The following is a 20,390-nucleotide window of genomic DNA, read 5'->3' as shown; positions in this document are numbered from 1 at the left end:
CTCAGCCGAGGCTTAATTTTTTCCTTAAGCCTAGCGCATAATCCCTTGGTTGCCTTCTCAAATTGGCTCGCTTCCAAACGGATTTTCGGCCGCTAACCAGAGCATACTTGATGTAAACACTCACCGGAAGTGGTAATCTGCTTGAGCAAGGATGCAAAAGTAAATGGCAATCAAAAACATTCCCTACATGAATGGACTTCTGCACCTGTTACCATCCTGCACGCTTTCTGAACTTCGGGCTGATAGGTCTGCGCTACCATTCGGTAGGTCCATAGTTCGATCCTTGATTCCAGCAACATCCAAACAAAAAAGTTTTTTTTTTTAAGCAGTCGCACCCCGCCAGGCAATGGCAAACCTCCGATTGTATTTCTGACATGAAAAAAAGCTTTTCATGGAACATTGAAATCATTTGCCGTTCGGAGGCGGCGGCATACAACAGTATTGGGATCGGGATTGATTTATTTAGCGCAACGTTATCTGTTTTATTTTACTTTCCTTTAGTTTATTTTATTTCTTTCACTTTATATATATACTTTTTCCTTTGGCAATTTTAAATGCGAAAATATTTGGTAATTAACACTTAAAGAGGAGTAGAAAATTCCCCTGCTCCATTCAAAGCATTATGTCCAATTAAGCGCAATGGCGATTCCACAAAAGGCACAAGCAAACGGTTCTTTGGTGCCTTTGACCACCTCGTTGGCATTTTCCGGCAGGTATTATTAATTACTTTTTTTTGCTTTTGAGATTTCCGTGCTCGAATTTTGCTTGAGTTGTCTATTTGCAATGATTTACACCGGCATTTTTACCTATCTCCTTTACTGATTTTCTTTGGCCGTCTTACATGCTGTACAAACATAGATATGTACGTATTTGTGAATTTAGTATTTTGAGCCAGTATTTCCTTGCCGTGCGCTAAAAATGGCATTTTGTGTGCTATACTTTAATCGGAAGTTTTATTTGTTCGGGTAAGTAAAAGGCTGTTGAAAACGAATTGCGAACCAATGTTTTAGTTAAATTAAATCAAATTTGAATAACGGTGACCTTACATACTAAGCATGCACCGGATTCGCTCCAATTGCCTTGCCTCGATTGGAGTGATTATGGAAATAAAATTCGACCGCCACTCAATTCATCACCTTCTACTTTCTAGGTGTTGATTGGAAATTTCACGCTCACTTGCTTTCTTAATTGCTTACTTAATTGATTGTAGTAGGTGTAATCAAATATTCTATTCATGTTTTATTTAGCATAATAACACCACACTCACCTGTCGCACCGCATAGTAGCAGGTGAGGTTGCGCGGATAGATGCCCGGATAGTTGGGCGATTGCAAGCGACACGCCTTCTTGTCACAATCGCTGAAGATGCGCGAGCAATAAGTGCCAGGTATGAGATCGCCTGCAAGGAGAGGGGCGTAGTTACGATATACATACATAATGACTGTCTGCATGGAAAGCAAATTCTCTAAACTCAAATTATACGTAATTTTCAGTGATTGCTATCAAATTTCTTTGCGCAAATTTTCTAAAAAATTTTTTAGTTACTCGACTCACCCAAATAGTATTTTGGCTCGGTGTAGTTGTGCTCATCTCTGTCGACTGCGCGTTGTAGTGAATTCGTAAAAGTTTTATTATTGGCATAGGCGCTGAACAAGCTGAAATCCTCTCCGTAACGATCTGAATGTGCGCCGCTGGAATTGGTAAAATCTTCGATTGCATTTTGATTTTGAAAGGCTGCGATTGTGCCAATGGCGTAGCTCTGTAAAAAGTGAAAAAAAAATGCTTTTACTTCTAAAATAACTTGAATAAGTATTTGTGCATGTTGTTGGCACGAATGTACTTATGTAGGTGCATGTATGCGTGTTTGTATACGTATGTTCATATGTACATATGTATGCTTAGGACGACTTAATCGTTAGTTAATGCAAAATTTTTCATTTTCCTTTTCCTTTTTTTCGTAAACAATTTTGTGTGTAATCGAGCTTCTGCTTTCGAATGGCATTTTATTAATATTCCTTAATATTCCTCTTTTTGCTTGAATTCAATTTGGCAAACGATGCAAGATTTTATCTTTTGGCAAAGTGTTGGCAGGCAATATCGTAGCGAGGGCATTCTCACACTTTTTTGCTTTGGGTTTTTAGTACGAAAGTACTTGAAATAGTGAAGTGAAGAAGCTATAAAACTCTTATAGATTATTTTCGTGTAATGAGAGTGATGTCTTTACGGCCATTCCTTTATAGAAAGTTTTAAGATTTAAAGTTATTAAAGAATTTATTAATAGCTATGTAGCTGGGCCTACGTAGTGGAGTGCATTTCTGCTTTATTAACGTTCGAGTGGCGCAGGTCGGTGGCGAATTTCGAGCGGTGAACCAAATGAAATGGATAATTGAGTAGTTTAAGTAAATAACTGGCATCAATGTATTGTTTTTTTAAGCGCTACGTCTTAAGTTAGGTTAAGTTGGCTAGTCGCCCCCAGTTAGCGACACAATTGGGCATTATCGATGAAACATCGCTGGTGAATAGCGAAGTTCCGCAGAGGACTTATCTATATCCATTCCTGAGAGTTCCTAAAGTTTAGCGTCGTGGATGTCTTGCTGCGTGAATTCCGATCGGACAAAATTCTTCCAGGATCGCTACCAATTAACTGAGCTGACATGTCGCCCATCTGTCCAGCCGTTTCCTAAGCGATGATATCGTTTCATGTATACTTTCTCATCATTTCGGAAATCATACAGTTTTCCGAAATGGCACGGGAACCTACTTCTCATGTACATATGTATATACAAAAATTTAATTGGAAAAAATTACGACGTAATAGAAAGAGTAAACGCTTACCCCTCTTATTGATGTCACAGTTTATTTTTCCTCAAAAAGACAACAAGATTCTTTGGCGTGTATGAAAAGCTAACAACTAAAGACTGCTTCGGCAAACCCTTCTAAGTATCAAGTTTCGACACATCCGGAAAAATATTCACTGCTCCCTCCCTTCAGTGGTGTTGATCAACCCAACCTAACATCAACGCAAAATGTAGGAAACAAAAGCTAAATAGAGCGATTTACGAGACACAGTGATTCGTGTAATCAAAGAGGAAATCTAAACGTTTAAGAAGTTTTTAATATTCAGAGCTGGGCGTGTTAGACATCTGCTTTTCGAGAGCTTGATTGCGGTTCGGGCTGCGGCAGTTTTATCTGCAATCTTAATAGGCTTGGTAAATGGCTTTCCTCCCTCTTTTCTTACTGTAAGCTTTCCATGACAGCTTTCTATTATAGTGGGCTTCTCAGGTTTGAACCGGCTTGAGAATTGCAGGCGAACATCCCCTTCGAAGAAACACTTTATTTAGTGCCCTTCCACTTCCTATTCAATAAGACCAGTTCTATCTTATTTGGATTGACGGTGAGGTAGCTGTTTTACCCCTATTTCGCCGCTAGGTAGTTAGGGACTAGGTAACCCCGATCAGATACATGTTACTTATTCTAATTAAACTTCTATACCCTTCGGAGGTCACGTGAAATGGGCTTCGCATTCAAGTTCATTTTGTTTTCCAGCGTAAAAAGAACCTGAGAATTGAATATACATACATTGCATTGGAGTACTAAAGCATATTCGCCAAGAGAGAAGTGACGATTTTCCTCATTACCTTCGATATAGACAAGAAGTCTGAAACTGTGTCAGTTTTGGAGTCATAAGTTAAGAGTCAACAATGTGTATAACACACAAACACACGTACACACAATGTGTCAGCATGGGCTCAGAGTGTATCTCTTCAGAAAGAGAAATCGAGGCGTAATTGTGAAGACATCACCGTCGTTTTTAAGGAATATTAGGACTACTTCGGGATTCTCGGGACTATATCGGGATTACTGTGACTCTTTCTGTATGTTCTGGATTTTCAAGACCACCTCTGGACATTATCGTCTACTTCGGAATTTTCAGAACTGTTGTGACTACTTCGGCAGTCTCGGGATTGTGGAGTCTATATCGCGATATTCGGTGCCGCCTCGGGATTGTCGGGAAACAATCTTGAAATAGTTTCCAAATGATCCCGAGATCCTGAAATCGTCCTGAGAATCTCGAAATAGTCTCAAAAATCCCGATGCAGTCCCGAAAATCCTTAAAATATGGAAGTATTATCGAAAATTCCGAAAAAGTCCCAAAAATTCCGAAACAATACTGAAATATTGCTTAGAATCCCTAAATAGCCCAAAATGCTCGATCTCAGCTTTAAATTAAATTTAAACACTTTTTCAAGAGCATTTTGTAATATTTACATTAAAATCTATTTATTTAATAAAATGTTACCTGTGTATATCGAGGGCTTATATTCAGAGGGTATTTTATCTGCAATTTTCACAAAAACTACTTTGTGATGTTAGACTGGGACTTACCTGCCATCGCTACGGTGACCATATTTATGAGAGCCGAATACGGGACAAAAAATAATTTTTCAAATTTGTTTCACAACAGCTTGCAGATCTTAAAGCCTTCTTCAATGATCCTAGATCTATTAGCCCTGAAATAGTATCCTTATAGTAACATANAACAGCTTGCAGATCTTAAAGCCTTCTTCAATGATCCTAGATCTATTAGCCCTGAAATAGTATCCTTATAGTAACATAACAAATTTGTAGGATAATTTTCTCGAGATTTTTACCCCGTAAAATTTGTTAAAAAATTCGTTAAATTTTAGTATAATAAAGTGTATTTTTAAGTCGCTAAAGCTTACCATTAATTTTTGGCATTTTTTTTTTTGTTCACGGTGTTAGGCATTTTTCTAAAGATTCTAATTAAAAAGATTGAAATTTTGGTGAAACCTTGCAGAATTAATTTGTATAGGTTTTTGCACAGTTTTTGTTAGGAAAAGAGTTTTACTTTCATAAAATAAATAATAAACATTAAAAAACTTATTAAAAATAGCTAAAACTTACTAAAATGTCGAGCCATTATTTTTATTTTGGTCACTGTATGTATTCTTCGATTCGTATCCCAGGCATTCAGATTAATAAATAATAACTGCTTATGGAGAAAATTAGGATCATATACCAACATTGCTTGAAACTCGTTCATAGGCATGGGGTCAAAAAAGAGGACTGTCCCGTAAAATACAGGACGGATGGTCACCTTAGCCATCACTGATAATAATTCTGACTTTGCAATTTAATAGTACATTCTTCTGTCAAGCGTTATACAAGGTCAGCATTAATATCACCGATGACAGTTAAGTCTTAGGTGGATTTTTATATAAGAAACTCATTTTTGTGAAAAGTGCAGATAGAGGGTATTTCATAAAAGTCCTCGATATGTAACATGCCATTTTTAAAAGCATAAAAATTTGTCTTAGCTTTTGTAAATCATAACACTTTTTCACTTAAATACATAGAATAAATACAGTGTGCACAAGCGAACAATGTTTATAATACGTACGTATTAAATTATCGCGGAAAAACAAAATTAAAAGCTCGAAAAAGTTAGTCGTGCTGTTTACCGACTATCAACATTTTTTCTACCATGGCCAAAATATGTTGTTAAAAGTTACACATTTTAAAAGTTTCACTATTTTTAAAGTTTTGTTAGTTATTTGTACAAATACATGCATGTTTGATTATATGTGTGAGTGCTGCGACAATGTTTTTCCCAGCAGAATAGTTTAGGTTGATTTTAATCATTTTTATTATTTTTTTTAATCTCAGTGTTTGCTTATTTCAAATCCATTTAACCTATAGAGACCTACGCAGACAACCAGCGAAGTGTAGAAAAGTTCACTGGAGAAATACAGTACAGCGAAATAATGTTGCAGGAAAGCTTTGAGCGGATAAGCTCGGGACTGGGTGGTGGCCTGTGTGGGAGGTGGTTGATGTTGCTGTTGCAAATAACAAAGTGACTGTGTATGTGTGTACTTATACACGGTTCTGTTGCATTTGCTTTTGATATTACATACCTTCAAGCTTGATGCCGCCATAGCGAGTTACCGAGCTGTCCTTCGACAAAACCTTGTATCTGATGCGAAAGTCGAAATTGTAACCGCTCTGATCCCGCGCCAATCTGCGCCGCCACATAGTACGGATGTTGCGACAAAGTTAACCAGCGTGCCAGCATGCCAGCGGATCAGTTGGCACAACGTGGGTTGAAGGGTAATATCACAATAGCAGGTCGCAAGTTGGCGTCGGTGTTGGCATTGTCCAAGTAGCAGCGTAGATATGGAAATAGGAAAATGGAAATGGCAAAAATTGAATAGATTTCGAACAAAAAACAGTTTAGACACAATGATATGGAAGTAAATGTATGTGTAAGTAGGCATACGTATGTTGTAGGTAGAGGTGAGATAAATGAAATGCAACGAAACTGAATAAGAGATGTAATGGAGTAACAAGTAAAGTTCCTTGCTCATGCAGATTGTTAAGTGAAAAGTTTTTAGTACGAATTAGTGTTGCATTTGTAATTTCAATTTGTCTCATTGCAAACGGATGTTTTACATTACGGCATATCAAAAAGAGTGGAACGGGATAAAGGGAGGTAGCAAAAAATAAAATAAAATAAGGCTTTCCGTGAAGGTAGTAAAGAGTAATTAACTAAGTGAATAATACAACCCACTTACTTATTTAATTTGATTGTGAAAATCAATGATCTGGTTTCGCTGTAGAATAGCACTGGCCCCCACGAAGTGCCACACCACATGCCACCGATGGGAGTTCGAGCCGATTCGGCGATCTGCATATAACCATCCGGGCAGCCATCATGCAGATACGAAGTGAAACGTCCAATTGTAAAGCTATCAAGTGTTACCTGCAACAAAAGTGAGAGTAGCAGTTACATAAATTGTAGAGGTTGTGTGTGAAAGGTAGGCTATACGCACATAGGCATTGTACATAATAAACATTAGAATGGTGCGTGGAAAATGTTTGAACTAGTTCGCTTTAAAAAAGTGATACAGGCCAGCAAATGAGTGGACAAATCATGTGTATCCGCTAATTCCGAAAAACAAACTAGATCTGAACTGGTCCCGAAATGATTTTGAAAAAGTCCCCAGCCAGGCCCAGAACTGGTGCCTAACTAATCACGCACAGGCATCGAACTAATCTGGAAATGGTCCCGAATTAGACCCTGAAAAGAGTCCTGAACTAATCCGAATAGTCCCGATTCCCGAAAAAGTTCCGAACTAGTCTCGAAGTAGCGCCGAAAATATCCCGAATAGTCCGAAATGATTCTTAAAATCCGGAACTATATCACGAGCAGTGTTGCTTATACAGCTGATTACGAGTTGTTTTATTTGTACTAATTCTGAATTCGTCTTGTTTAACGCGTGACGGCTTTTGCAAATTTCTGCAAATATTGGGAGCAAAGACCCAAGATTAATAATATCAGTATTTTTAAAATTTCCGCCTCGCTTTTTACAAGCTTTTTATCAATACACTACTATAGTGCATATGCCTAAAACTTATGCAATGAAAAGTTGCAGACGGTTATATTTGCGTTATGGAATGCTCTTGCAACAGTCAGTAAATATCAGGCTGTTTTTAATGAAAAATTACCAGATTTTGCGGGTTACACACGAAGCAGCTGCAAATTTTCCACAGTTTAACGCAAATAATACTCAAACATGGAGCAAAGATTTTTGCACATTAACAAGTTTACTAAACAATGGATGTTCTAATATTATGAGGCGAGGAGACGAGCGAGAATTTTTATCTAAGGCAAGGTTTCCTTCTCTGTTATAACTTTTCATCGAAATATTTTTTGGCCAGATATTTATATGTTGTACAAAGGTATTCGAAGTGGCTTGTGATAAGTAATACACTTACATACTCTTCTGGTGCCGTATTTCAAACTATAAAATAATCATTCAGTTCGTTAAAGAAATGCAGCAGATATTGGCTCTTGATTGGTTAAGACTATGAAAAACTAATTTTCTCCACGTTGCAAAAATTTATTACGGATTTCAATTTAATCCAAACATTAGTACCTGTTTTGCTTGCAATAAATGGCTTTTCAATATACAACTGTACGGAAAAGTTTTCTTATAAAATTTTTGAGATGTTTCGGTACTGAATCGTTTCGGTAGACTTCGGTTACCTTGTTTTTCGCACTTAAGTTGTTGGAATACATCGGAATTTGCAGAATCAAAATATTTATTAATATTAGGAGAGCCAGTTGCTGTCGAAATTCGACCGTTTTTTTAGTTTTTAATAGCGTAATTTAGCAGGTAATTTAACTTGTAAGGTACAAAATCACTCACCGGAAAATCTCCTGTTTTGAAACTAAAACCTACATAACTACACTTTTTTATATCTTTGAAGGGTTTTGGAGGATTCAATGAATTTTAAAATCACTAAAATCCGATAACTCAACAAAATTCGATAAATGTACCAATTTTGAAAAATACGATAACTCTATAATGTATATATCCCGATAAGAATCGATAACTCAATAAACCTTAGATACCCCTATTAATTTCGACAATTTACATCGACAAATTTCGATAACTAGTTACACTCTGGTAACACGATAAAATTTGATAAGCAGCGATGGCTCCATAAACTTATAGATCCTGAAATTTCAATAAACCGATATATCTAGGAAACTCCAAACGCTTCGATTCGTTAAATCGAAAACTTTCAGTAAATCAATAAATGTCGATAGCTCGATAGGTTGGAAAACTCGATGCATTACAATAGCTCGATAAATTTCGTTATAGATTTGTAATGATGATTCAATAAATATCGATAACTTGATAAATTGCATCAACTTAACAAATTTCGATAATCCCATTAGTTTCTATAGCTCGATAGCTATCCGTAAATCTCGACAAATAATTTTCTGTTTCTATAAATTTCGACAACTCAATAAACAATGATCAATTTGAATAATTCCATACGTTGCGATAGCTCTAAAAACATGTATAACTCGATAAATTTCAATAACTATACACTTCGATAAATCGATATATATCAGTGACTTAGTAAATTTCGATAACCATATTTTTTATGACTGCATTTATTTCGATTGTTATCGAAAAAGTTCAATGAATAAATTCTCTTACCCTTTCAGTTACCCTGATTCTGATGTATTTCTCATTGTTCTCATTTTCGTCGTTATCATCATCACATTTACATTTATTACAAAGCTTAATTTCAAATACGAAGTAAAACAAAATGCGAAAACAACTCCAATTGAACAGGTTGCAACAACACGTATACACAAATACAGAAATTTTTAAACGACGATTTTGGCCGTAAAATAAGATGAAGATAATGATAAATAAAAGAAAACTGCACTCTACGAATTATTTAAAAACTCCATTCGCACTTCTTTGTTTCACAAGTTCCGATTTTCATTACAGATTAGATATCGAACCACCCTAATACCATACCTAACTAACATGTAAAACAAATACTCGTTTGCACTTGTTGGATCGAGTTTCAACTTTGTTGAAGTGGCAAGCAATTCTGCGGCACGTAACCAGCACGAGTATCTAATGGCTGATGGAGGTGTTGCCGCGCTAAAACAAATGAATTTCCGTTAAAGGTGTGAATGATAATAGTGTGGATGTTGAGAGAGTAGTGCGAAGTGTACGTGTTGCAACAAATCTCATGCAACAACAAAAGCAAATCGGTTTGCTGCGGATATGTAGGTACATACATACGTTTACAGTTGCATATAACCGTTTGGACATTGAGTGAAATATTCACTGACTGAAGTGCAGTAGTGTGGAAAATATTGCTTTTCAGCATAAACACATATGTATGTACATGTGTGTATGCATGTACATATGTCTGTCCGACTACCATTTTGCCAGCACCTCGTTTGTTAGCTTTGCTGGCGTTTGATGTTAACACCCAAATGTCAGTATGCTGCACGTTCGCCATTTGCGATGCGGTGTTGCATTTGTGTGTTGGTATTAGTGTGTGGAAGTGTTGCAGTTTGTTTTTTTCACGATTATTAGTGGAATTCGCGCTTCTGTGTATTCGCTGTATCCGGCGTAATTGTAACTGGTCGAGCGTGTGGTTGTTGTTGCATGTGTATTTGAAGTACCGCTAGCAACAACAAATCACACGCTCATGCAGTTACAATTACACAATATAAAACCACGATTGAGAGAATACAAAGGTTGCGCCGATCTCGGACCGCTATTCCTCTCTTAACGAATTTGACAGAATCGTTGTTTGCATGGCGTCACACTTGTGGAACTTGTTTACGTTTTCCTTGCAACATTTTTTCTTCTTCTTCCATTCTTGCTCACGTTTTGGCATTTCTCTCTCGCAATTGCACCAGTGTGACGTCATACAAAAATTATTCTCAAAAATCCTCTCTGATCGGCGCAATCTTGTATTCTATCATTCTTGATATAAAACGAATACACAGAAGAGCGAATTCCCCTATTGTTTTATTTTTTGTTATTTGTTTATGAAAATATACAAATGTTGGGGCTTTAGAATTAGAATAGAAGAAAACATTTTTTTTATATCAGCAGCGTGAATAACTATATTTTTGTTTATTATATTCGTCTTGCATCGATAATTTTGTTAAACTAAACAAGCAATTTTTGAGCAAAAAACTCAACCGACTTCAATTAAAAAAAAAACTCTCTGGGGATGATATACCATTTCCATGTAGTCTACCTATTATTTTTTTCGAGCTAGTAATATTTTTTTGACCGATCAGCTGAATCAAATAAGCTTCTCTGTGACCATTTTAAAAAAATTACTTGATTACAAAGATAACTTTATGCCGATTATTTGAATAAAATTTCGGGCACGTGCGCGCCGGGACCAGCTCAGATGCGATTCATTATGGGAGTCTGATTATCAGCCGAGTCTTTGCACTGGTTCGCACAATAAAGTCTTTCGTTTTTTTTTTTTGCATAAATCAATGGCCTTACGTTATCTCAGAGAAAATAATCAAGAGGCTTTGAATCACACCATCTTGGTTTTCAATCGGCCATTTAAAGAATAATAAGAGTTTTATAGCATTAGTCTGTTCATGATGAAACGGTAAACCAAACTGATCAAAATTGAGAATAGCGTTGCAATGTCTAAACAATTTTTACTGTTTAATTGTTATCGAAAACCGGAACCCCTAATAAATACCCTTTAAAAGGTTCTTCCGTGGGATATGTTTTGGTTGCAACTAATCAAAAAGCGCTTCGATCAGCGGGGCTACTCTGTAATGCGATACGACAGAGAAATGGGATTCGATAGGGCAATCACCCCCGTGTATTACTTACGATGTGTTTGCGCGAATGCGAATCATTTGTTTTCGCATACCATTAAATATAACAAATAAAAACCGACCTTGAAGCGCCTTTAATTCTAGTAAAGTAGGTGCAAGTCTGAAGTAGCTAGGACTTACCCTTAATTTTTTTGCAATTTTTTGTTGACGATGGTAGCCATCTTCTTCCATTAAAAGTGTGTTCGACGAGTTGTTTATATGGAAAAAATTCGACAAATAAATTTGCCAAAAATTAACGGTAAGTCCTAGCTACTTCCAAATTTGCGCTTGCTCCACTACAGAATTGAATGGGCCACAAGGTGGTTGTTTTTATTTGTTATATTTAATTTTGAAATAAAAAAAAGCGGAAATAATTGTTTCATTAATACATTTATATTTTCTGAAAAAAAACCTGTTCATTCAGGTATATTTGCGCGCTGAAAAATAAAAAATGGGTGCTGAAACTTTGTCATCGCTATTTTTTTTTGTGACCGACAACGAAATTTTTATATGAGACCGAAAGAAAAAAGTTGTTATATGTATATATATCGTACATATTCACAGACATTTTTAATTTTTAAGTACCTAGTAGAAAATGCTTCGCGAAAAATTTCCCTTTGCTGCGGTTAACCATTTTTTTTTGCTTTTCTTTCTTTCCTTAAATGGTTTGCACAATTTTAACTGAAATGAAATGCCTTAAACTACGACAAGCAAAAAAATGTGTATAAGTAAATATTCATGCTTGTGCACGTTTAAAGCAAAGAAAACACCAAAAAATTGTTTGTAGCATTCTTATTTTTTTTAATCTAAAATGTGCAAATTTTCCAGCAACATAAAATGCACACATACTTATCATGCAAGCATTTATGCTATACTATATGGTGTTGGTAACGGTGTTGCTTTAAATATGCGAAAAATATCAAAAGTAACAAAAAATTTCGAATGCTCGCTGCTGGCTTCGTGAAAAGGCTTTAGATGAAAAATGTACATATTTTTAAGTTTAAAAAAGTATTTAAAACTCAACATGCGGGCAAATAAAACCACAGACTATTTTCTGACGTTTTTTTTTACACTGTTTAGTGGTAGAAATTGCGTTAATTTTTGAAACATTAAAACTATTAAAACAACTATGTGGTCGAGTTTTTCTGCAAGCTAGGCATCAAGGAATGATGAGGAGGTGATTTAATATCTAATGCAGAGCTGCTGCCAACTGGAAGGGGGAACAAAAATTCAGTGCACTGCGTTCAAGGACGAAAATAATGAAATATTTTGTGTTTATGTAATTCCTACTTCAATTCAGCAAGTAAGGAATATAAACATATTTCGAAACTATAGTCCAAGTACATTACTCCGGTGGGTAGCCACATAAGTCCAACCTAATCTTCCGCTCGATAGATAGGTACAATAACAAGCAAACTAGAATTTTAACTACCGCTTGTTGAAACGTTTCCAGTACTCCTAGACAGTCCGGCACAGTTACAGAGTAGACTAAAAACGAGTTTTCTAAATATTAATATTTTTTGTAGCTTCTACTAGAGATGGGCACGGGCATGTCTTTTGGCAGTGGCACGAGCTTGTGCGTCCATGGTCGTACGTTGAATTTCTAATAAAGTAAGAAAAAGAACGAAACGCCCGGTAAATTATATGGGCCAAAAATAACTAGGTAAAAACAAAACAGATGTTGGAATTGAGCTATTTTAGCAACCATTTTGCATTTTGAACTTTTCTGTAACTAAGTAGTTAGTGGGTATTTTCGTTATCGAACAAATAATAAAAAATACAAATCAGGCATCTTATTCACTATACTTAGTACCAAAACGAAAATCCCGGCCCTCATAATATTATGTTTTTAGAAAATATGAAGCTGTAAGGTTTAATTACTGGAGAGGAAAAAATATGGGAAAGCTGTAAGAAAATTAAAATACTATATGGTAATGCCTTTAATTTTCTGAATAAGGAAAATTGTGTCGCGTCTGAAATATCAGATCCGCGCCCGTCTCTAATTCCTACAGAGTAGTGGTTTGCCTTTGTCACGTGCCCCGAAAGACGGTTCTTACTTACACTCGTCGTCTCCATTTTGCATTTGTACTAGATCAAGGCTCAAGGCATATTTTATGGCCTCTGGTATTATATTATAAATGGCTACTGTAATGTTTAGAATGATTAAAAGACGATCGATAAACTTTACAGGCGGTTAAGCGCGTTCTCCGTAAATAGGCTGCTTTGTTATGCATGTTGATCATTAAACTGCTTTTACACGGGTCGATTTATGGCGACGGAAAAGTCAACTATATAATATTGGCTAGCCAATGCAATTACACCAGTCGACAAAAGTAACATGTTGAAAATAAATTTTTTACCAAAAGAATTTTAATAGAAAATCGACACGTGTAAAGCTGTCTTTAGACAACAGTCGGCGATCAATGGGAAGAGGGAGATTTAAGCTCAAAGGAGAAAATTCTGTTTGGCCTTAGATCCTAACGAAGTTCGAGGACTCTTAGCTGAGTTGGTTGATTTTTCCGACAGGGTGGTAAGACGATTTATTTTGGAACGAATTTCCGTTATCCCTTGTCAAGCTTGGTTTGCAGACAAACTGGTTTGAGCGTTGTGCCATCTTCAGTGGAGAACGAAAAATTACGCTGAAGATGGCACAACGCCGAAACCGGTTTGTCTGTTATATCTTCTTTATATTTTTTCGCCAAACGATTTTGGTACAGTTAAAGTCAGCGTGAGAAGTTCTATCTTCAGATATTAGCTGATTATGGTTATGGCGGAAAACCAAAATTCAATTGGTGTCTATGGCTGTGGTTATGCCTATGGCGTTATGGTGGGACACCACTACATATTCGAATACTGTGTTGGCCATACGGTTGGTTGGAGCAGCGGTTTTATATGGTTATGGTTATGTCACCAGCAATTTAACCTTAACGTACGATATATTGATGTTCTTGTATCGAGGGCCTCAACCACTCCGTACTTACCCAGCAGATATCAGTACCTACCACCCTAACGTAGCATTCCAATGTCTGTAAAGGGAATGTAGATGTCACCGAAAAATGTAAAAAAAAACTCCTCTATGTTCGGCAATTTATTTTTTTCTCGAAATCGTCTTGCAAAAATACTTCAAGGTGTGACGGTCTAGAGTACATATATAATTATTGTATTATATATTTACACTTACCTGTACAACATCGCCATGTTGACCACCAGCGGCAGTAAATGTCAGCACACAAACGTATGGCAGTCGATCCTGTTTGGGTCGGTACAGTTCCAGGGAGTAGGTTAAACCGATGTCGCCATAGTAAGTGCGATTACAACCTGTAATGTGATGATGAAATGGAAGAGATAAGAGTAAGGAAATACATTGACTGCAGCAGACAGCAGCAACTTCATTTCAATTAATTTTAAGGAATTAATAAAATACGCTGCGGCTGGTATGGGGCCTGGGGCCTACTACGAGATACGCTGCAGATATGCAAAGCAGAAGTGGCGGACATTCGAATTAGCTTTTATGAGCACAATATATTCAAATCTAAGCGCCAGCGAAGAGTTCGAATGGCAAAGCTGCAAAGCGAGTGCAAATTAAAGCTGTCAGCAAAAACACCTCCCCCTCCCCCTACCCTCTGCCCCATGCGTTGTCATTCGCCTTTTGCAAAATTTTCGCATTGTGCGCGAAGTTGTTGACATTCATTAGTTGCTTGGTTGCGGAACTCCTTCCTCAGCGCAATAATCCTTTTGCGCTGTCACTTGCCATTGTGTGCCAGCAGCATTGGCGGTGGCACGAAATCGCATGGAAGACAATGCAATTGTGATGACATTGCCAGCTGTTATGGCTGCATTTGTAGCTTAAGTAGTATCTTTGTTTGCTAACTGCAGTTGCTTCGGCAGTTGAGTGTCTTTTCTATTGTATTTATGTATTCTCAGCACCCACAGCCGCAACAGCAACAGCAACAGCAACAGCTACGACCACTGTCATTAATGTGGTTTTATGTGGCAATTTGAGTTTGTTGCATTGTTTTATTTTGGCGGTCATTGTTAGTTTGATGTCGGCAACGCCATCTTGTTGCTGTCATAATTCGCAGAAATATCAACGCTGGTGGTGCTGTTGGGCTACTTAAAGATAGCACCCACCAACCTTGCTCTGCATAATTCAGTATTTCTGTTTTATTAGCATCTGAATTGAAGACATCATCATCGTGGGGTGAAGTGGTCGTGTATACTATGCGTTGAAAACTCTAATGCTTGCCCCAACGAACGTCTTTTACAAACTTATGCTGCACAGTGGTTCAAAACTGGAATTTAATGTGCATTGTTTACTGGAGTCTTCATTTTTCAACGAATTTGATTGATTTTTTATTTTTGTTTTTTGATGAAAGCTTATAAAATTAGAAATTTTGGAATTTTTGTATTTTAATTTGTTTATAGTTATTAAATTTTTTAGTGCAAAGTGCGAAAAAAGTATACATTTTGAAGACAATCGACATAATGAAAGGTAGTTGAAAACAATTGAAAGGGCTCCCCAAAAACGAAAACAAAAAATTAAAAATTTCACAAGAAAAATTTCAAATGTTACATAAAAAAATTTCACCAAAATTAATTTTTTTTTGAGCTTTTAGAAAAATTTTGGATATGCAGTTTTCTAGATCGCTAAACTTTAGTGCAATAAAGTGCAATTTTTTTGTAGCTAAGAGTTCGCGTTGATTTTTACAAGCTTTGTTTTAACAATTTTTTAACTAACTTTTCGAGCACATCTGCATGTTGTGTTGTTTATACTCTTATTATCTATGTAATTATTAAGAATTAACGCAAACTCTAAGTCACTTGAAACTTGCACTTTATTATACTAAAATTTCATGATCTACAAAACTGCATACCCAAAATTTTTAAGACCCAAAAGAAATTAAAATTTTGGTGATTTTTTTTTTAACATTTAAATTTTTTTGTGTTTTTTTCGTTTTCTGGGAACCCTACATTTTTTTTACTAGTTTTTATTATGTAACATTTATTATCTGCGACTTTTTCTGCACTTTGCACTAAACAATTTAATATAACGAAATAAAATTTCCAAAATCGGGCTCAACTGGTCCGTTGCAAATTTTTTTATTAATTACTTTATTCAAGTTGAGTGAAAAACGAGGACTCCAGTGAGTTATGACAAGCAAATGCCATTTTTGAACCACTGTGCACTGTGACCAGAAAGTACTTAGTACTCAGTACACTTGTACATATTTTGNTTTTGTGTTTTTTTCGTTTTCTGGGAACCCTACATTTTTTTTACTAGTTTTTATTATGTAACATTTATTATCTGCGACTTTTTCTGCACTTTGCACTAAACAATTTAATATAACGAAATAAAATTTCCAAAATCGGGCTCAACTGGTCCGTTGCAAATTTTTTTATTAATTACTTTATTCAAGCTGAGTGAAAAACGAGGACTCCAGTGAGTTATGACAAGCAAATGGGATTTTTGAACCACTGTGCGCTGAGACCCGAGAGTAGTCAGAACACTTGTACATATTTGTTGTTGTAAGCTAAGCAGTTGTAGAGTAAAGACCAATGGGACAGCTTTGGTTACACGCCACTGCAATGGCTAACTCAAAGTGCCATAAAAGTTCTGAGCTACACTTCGAAGCATGCCTTTCCTACCGTTTGTTTTGTTTCGTCTTGTTTATGTATTGTTGCTATTGTTGCTAGACATTTGCCTGGTTTTGCAAAGCAATGACTCTTTCACGGTTTTATGATGCGCAAACGAAATGGTGTTATGGGTTTTGAAATTGAAATTCTTTATGAAACTTTTACAAATTACACAAGGAACAAGTTTGAATTGAAATTGAAATTTTACAACCATGTAACTTTCAGCGTGCACTCTCTGGCACGAGGGAAGTGCAATTGCATGTTTACATTAAAATATAGCTGCGTTCGAATTCACTTCATTTAGTTCATTAGAGGCAAATTTTATTATCTAAGGTTTAGAGAAATGGCCAGTATTATTCAGCTTGATGGAATTGTTGTTTAACTAAATAAATTTAAAAAAAAACTCATTGCATTATGTGCTCAAAGTATAAGCAAAATTTATTTGCCAAAATAAACGCAGATTGAGCTTAATAGAGCAGAAAAAAGAATTAGTTTTCTGAGCCACTATTCCTGTACAACTGTAACGGGTTGTGGAGGTGACTTGTCGTTGCTTCACTCTGAGCCAACTATATTAGATGCCTAGATAGGAGATATATCCCGACAACACGAAAGACGGCACATGTAACGTTTATGCCGTAGGTAAAATAAGCTCTCCCGGCTCTCCGAAAGTTGCCAGACCAACAAGATTCTCCTCCTTCCTATTGAAGACCCTTGAGAGACAGAATGACTTGCATGTGGATGCTTGAAAGTAAAAGTGCGTATATTTTTGCATATTTGAAACTTGCGAAAAAAAATTTGATACGCCGAATATGCACTTTCTGAAAGGTAGTACATACATATATGATTTTATATACCTTTTGCGTGTAAACTTTTTATGTCTAACTTTCAAAAAAGCAAAAATTTATACACCACTCTAGGAAAACCGGCAGATGGCCGCGATCACCTGATTGGCTAATCGCTGTACTCACTACATATTTAAAGTATTGCCATACTTATGTTTGGTATACTAAAACTTGTTCTACTGGACTGGTAGGCGGCAACCCTGACACATAATTTTAGAAGCGACCATCTTATTGGCTGATCTCTGCACTCGTCGCTAATGCGGAACGCTGCTACACTTGTGGCACGTGATGACGCATTTTCATGGATTACCGCTTCGGCCAATTTGACGGTTATAATCGCCTTCGCTTATGTTTGGGAATGAGCTAGAAGATCGTCTCCGAGATTTGCAGATCACAGCCACTTCGACCAACGTTCCTAAGGTAAAAACTTCATATTTTGATTGCACAATTACTTTCTAGGCCTTTAAGCTCCAGTTAGAAAAACGGCTACGGCAAACAACTGGAGAATGGAGGATAAATCCGCTGCGCTATTTGTTGCATTAAAGGGACCTGCAGCGGAAATATTGCAAACTATTCGCGACTGCGAAAAGAACGATTATGATGCATTGATGGGCGCCGTGGAAAGACGTTATGGCAGCGAGCAAAGGAAGCAAATCTAAAAGATGGAGCTAGAGAATCGCTACCAAAAAGACAGCGAGTCTCTACAGTGATTCGCCTTCAAAATTGAAAGGGTAAAAATCCAGAGATTCGTCAACGGGATGAAGGACATGTATCCCAAGCGAGAGTCGTATGCGAATCCAAAGCTAACGTTTGCCGAAACAGATCCGTATGCTCAGACACGTGAAACGGCGGCGCTGCTAAAGTGACCAGCTTATGAAGCCAATCGAGTACAGACAGAAATGCTGAAGAAGACAATCCAACTGCTGGGTGAGAAAAAGTATGGCTCTGGCAAATGCTTTAAATGTGGGAAGCCAGGCCACTTTGCCTGCGATTGCAGCGCAAGTTCCAACAGAAATAACAACTCAGCAGGTCACAAACGCAGAGTGGAAGAAGATGAACCAAACCCCTGTCTGTCGTTAAACTAAAGCGAGCCAGCAGGAAGGGCCGCTCGCTGAGTCCAGCAGTTGAAGGGCTCATAATCGGTGTCTTAAAAATTGGTCGGAAAGCGAGAAACCTCACTGTTAGTGGATTTGTGAATGGGCAAGAGCGAGTGCTGATAGTGGATACTTGGGCGTCACATTCCATTATTCGACCTGATTTGGCCACTTTTAATGTGAAGCAACTACCTGGAGCAAAGTTGTGCAACTGGTGAGCATACCGAAATTTTAGGAGAAGTATCGTGCAAGGTAATAATCGGGGCGTGCCTCGTACAATAAGTTTATAGTTGCGGACATTGTGAATGAATTCATCATCGGCGTGGACCTCCTACTTGTTCAAGGCATGAAGATTGACTTTCAGGGAGTTATCTTTACATATCGCGACAGGAAAGTGCCACTTAGAGTTGGTTACGACAACCACAACTGCAGCAACGGATAAGCGGTTAGTTGGGAAGAGGTTGGCAGTGATGGAGACGGAGTTGTTCCAACAGGAGAAGGAAGCAGTTCAGCTGTACAGGAAAAGCATACCTGTTCCGCCAAGCCAGAGCAAAAGAAAAAGTCGCTACGAGGAAGAGGTCACGGCAAGCCAGGTAGTGTTTCCGGCAGGAAGAGAGCCACTGTACCACGTTGCAATGGTGATACGCCGCTGGCCGGGAATGGAGGCGGCTGTGAAGGTAGTGGGCGCGCTTCGAAGTACTTAGGAAAAGGTCCTGGTTGGCAGAGGATGCAAGAGCAAGCAATAAACCCTAAGGCATAGGTTGAGGTTAAACATATCCAGTCAATGAAGTTGACATCGGCGGACGGGCGAGATGCGGAACGACTAGGGAAGTTTCAGTGCAGCTCGAGGATCGGAGCCTGGGAGTCATGGACGGAGGAAGCGGCATAAATCCGGCGAAAAGGGTGCTCATGAGGCAGAAGCACGGCCATGTGAGATTGCGTACTCCCAGAGATAAGCCGGAAGCAATGTCCAGTAAAGCATCGAGCCAAGAGAGGGTTTCCAGGGAAGCGATTTGGTGTTGTTGTACAAGCCGCAGGGGAAGAAAGGCTTCACCTCCAAACAACGACGTAACTAGAAAGTTCCGTATAAGATTGTCAAACGGCTGAATGACGTAGTGTATGGAATCCAGTCGAATGGGAGACCGAGAACCAAGATGAAGGTGGTTCTCTTGGTCGAGATGATCAGACTTAGAACCTTTTAGAGTTGCCATGAGTTCAATCACCAAGCTACAAGTTCGGTTGTGAAATAGAGATCAATTGTATTAAGAAGTTTTGTAAAGCGTTGTAATTGCATTAGCAAGTATTGTAAAGTGTTTGTTGTACAACAAAATTAATTATACTGTAATTTAGATAGACAGTGATACGAACAGGATGGACTTTTCACAAGTATTTAAGGATAATCGCTACAGAATATATCTATGTGTGCATACATACATATTTTATTTCAAAGCTTTAATTTTTTTATTTATTAAAAGGTATTTTTTTAGAACGTTTTGCAAAATGTTAATATAGAAAACAAATTAAACAATGAGCCATTAAAACGAATGCTCATTTTAATATCATTTGTGGAAACAGCGTCACATATTTGTACAAGCAATTATTTGTGAACATTTGCGAA

The 20,390-nt window shown here is 37.3% G+C and overlaps 1 protein-coding gene across 1 annotated transcript; it reads right to left on the bottom strand.

Annotated features, from left to right (window-relative positions):
* Positions 1 to 1,267: 1,267 nt before the first annotated feature.
* On the bottom strand, positions 1,268 to 14,489 carry LOC108374848 (uncharacterized; the record flags this gene model as incomplete). Its single annotated transcript, XM_017630882.1, has 5 exons — positions 14,384 to 14,489; positions 6,593 to 6,780; positions 5,936 to 6,039; positions 1,554 to 1,758; positions 1,268 to 1,398 (listed from the first exon to the last, which is right to left on the bottom strand). Coding segments are annotated over exons 3-5 (357 nt in total), but the record flags the coding sequence as incomplete, so codon positions are not given.
* Between the last annotated feature and the right edge of the window lie 5,901 nt (positions 14,490 to 20,390).

This window comes from Rhagoletis zephyria, unplaced genomic scaffold (assembly GCF_001687245.7).
Source record: "Rhagoletis zephyria isolate East Lansing unplaced genomic scaffold, Rhagoletis_zephyria_1.1 Rzeph_scaffold_08189, whole genome shotgun sequence".
Lineage (NCBI taxonomy): Eukaryota > Metazoa > Arthropoda > Insecta > Diptera > Tephritidae > Rhagoletis > Rhagoletis zephyria.
The sequence above is the reverse complement of the archived record's forward strand: the minus strand, read 5'-3'. Positions and strand labels throughout refer to the sequence as shown.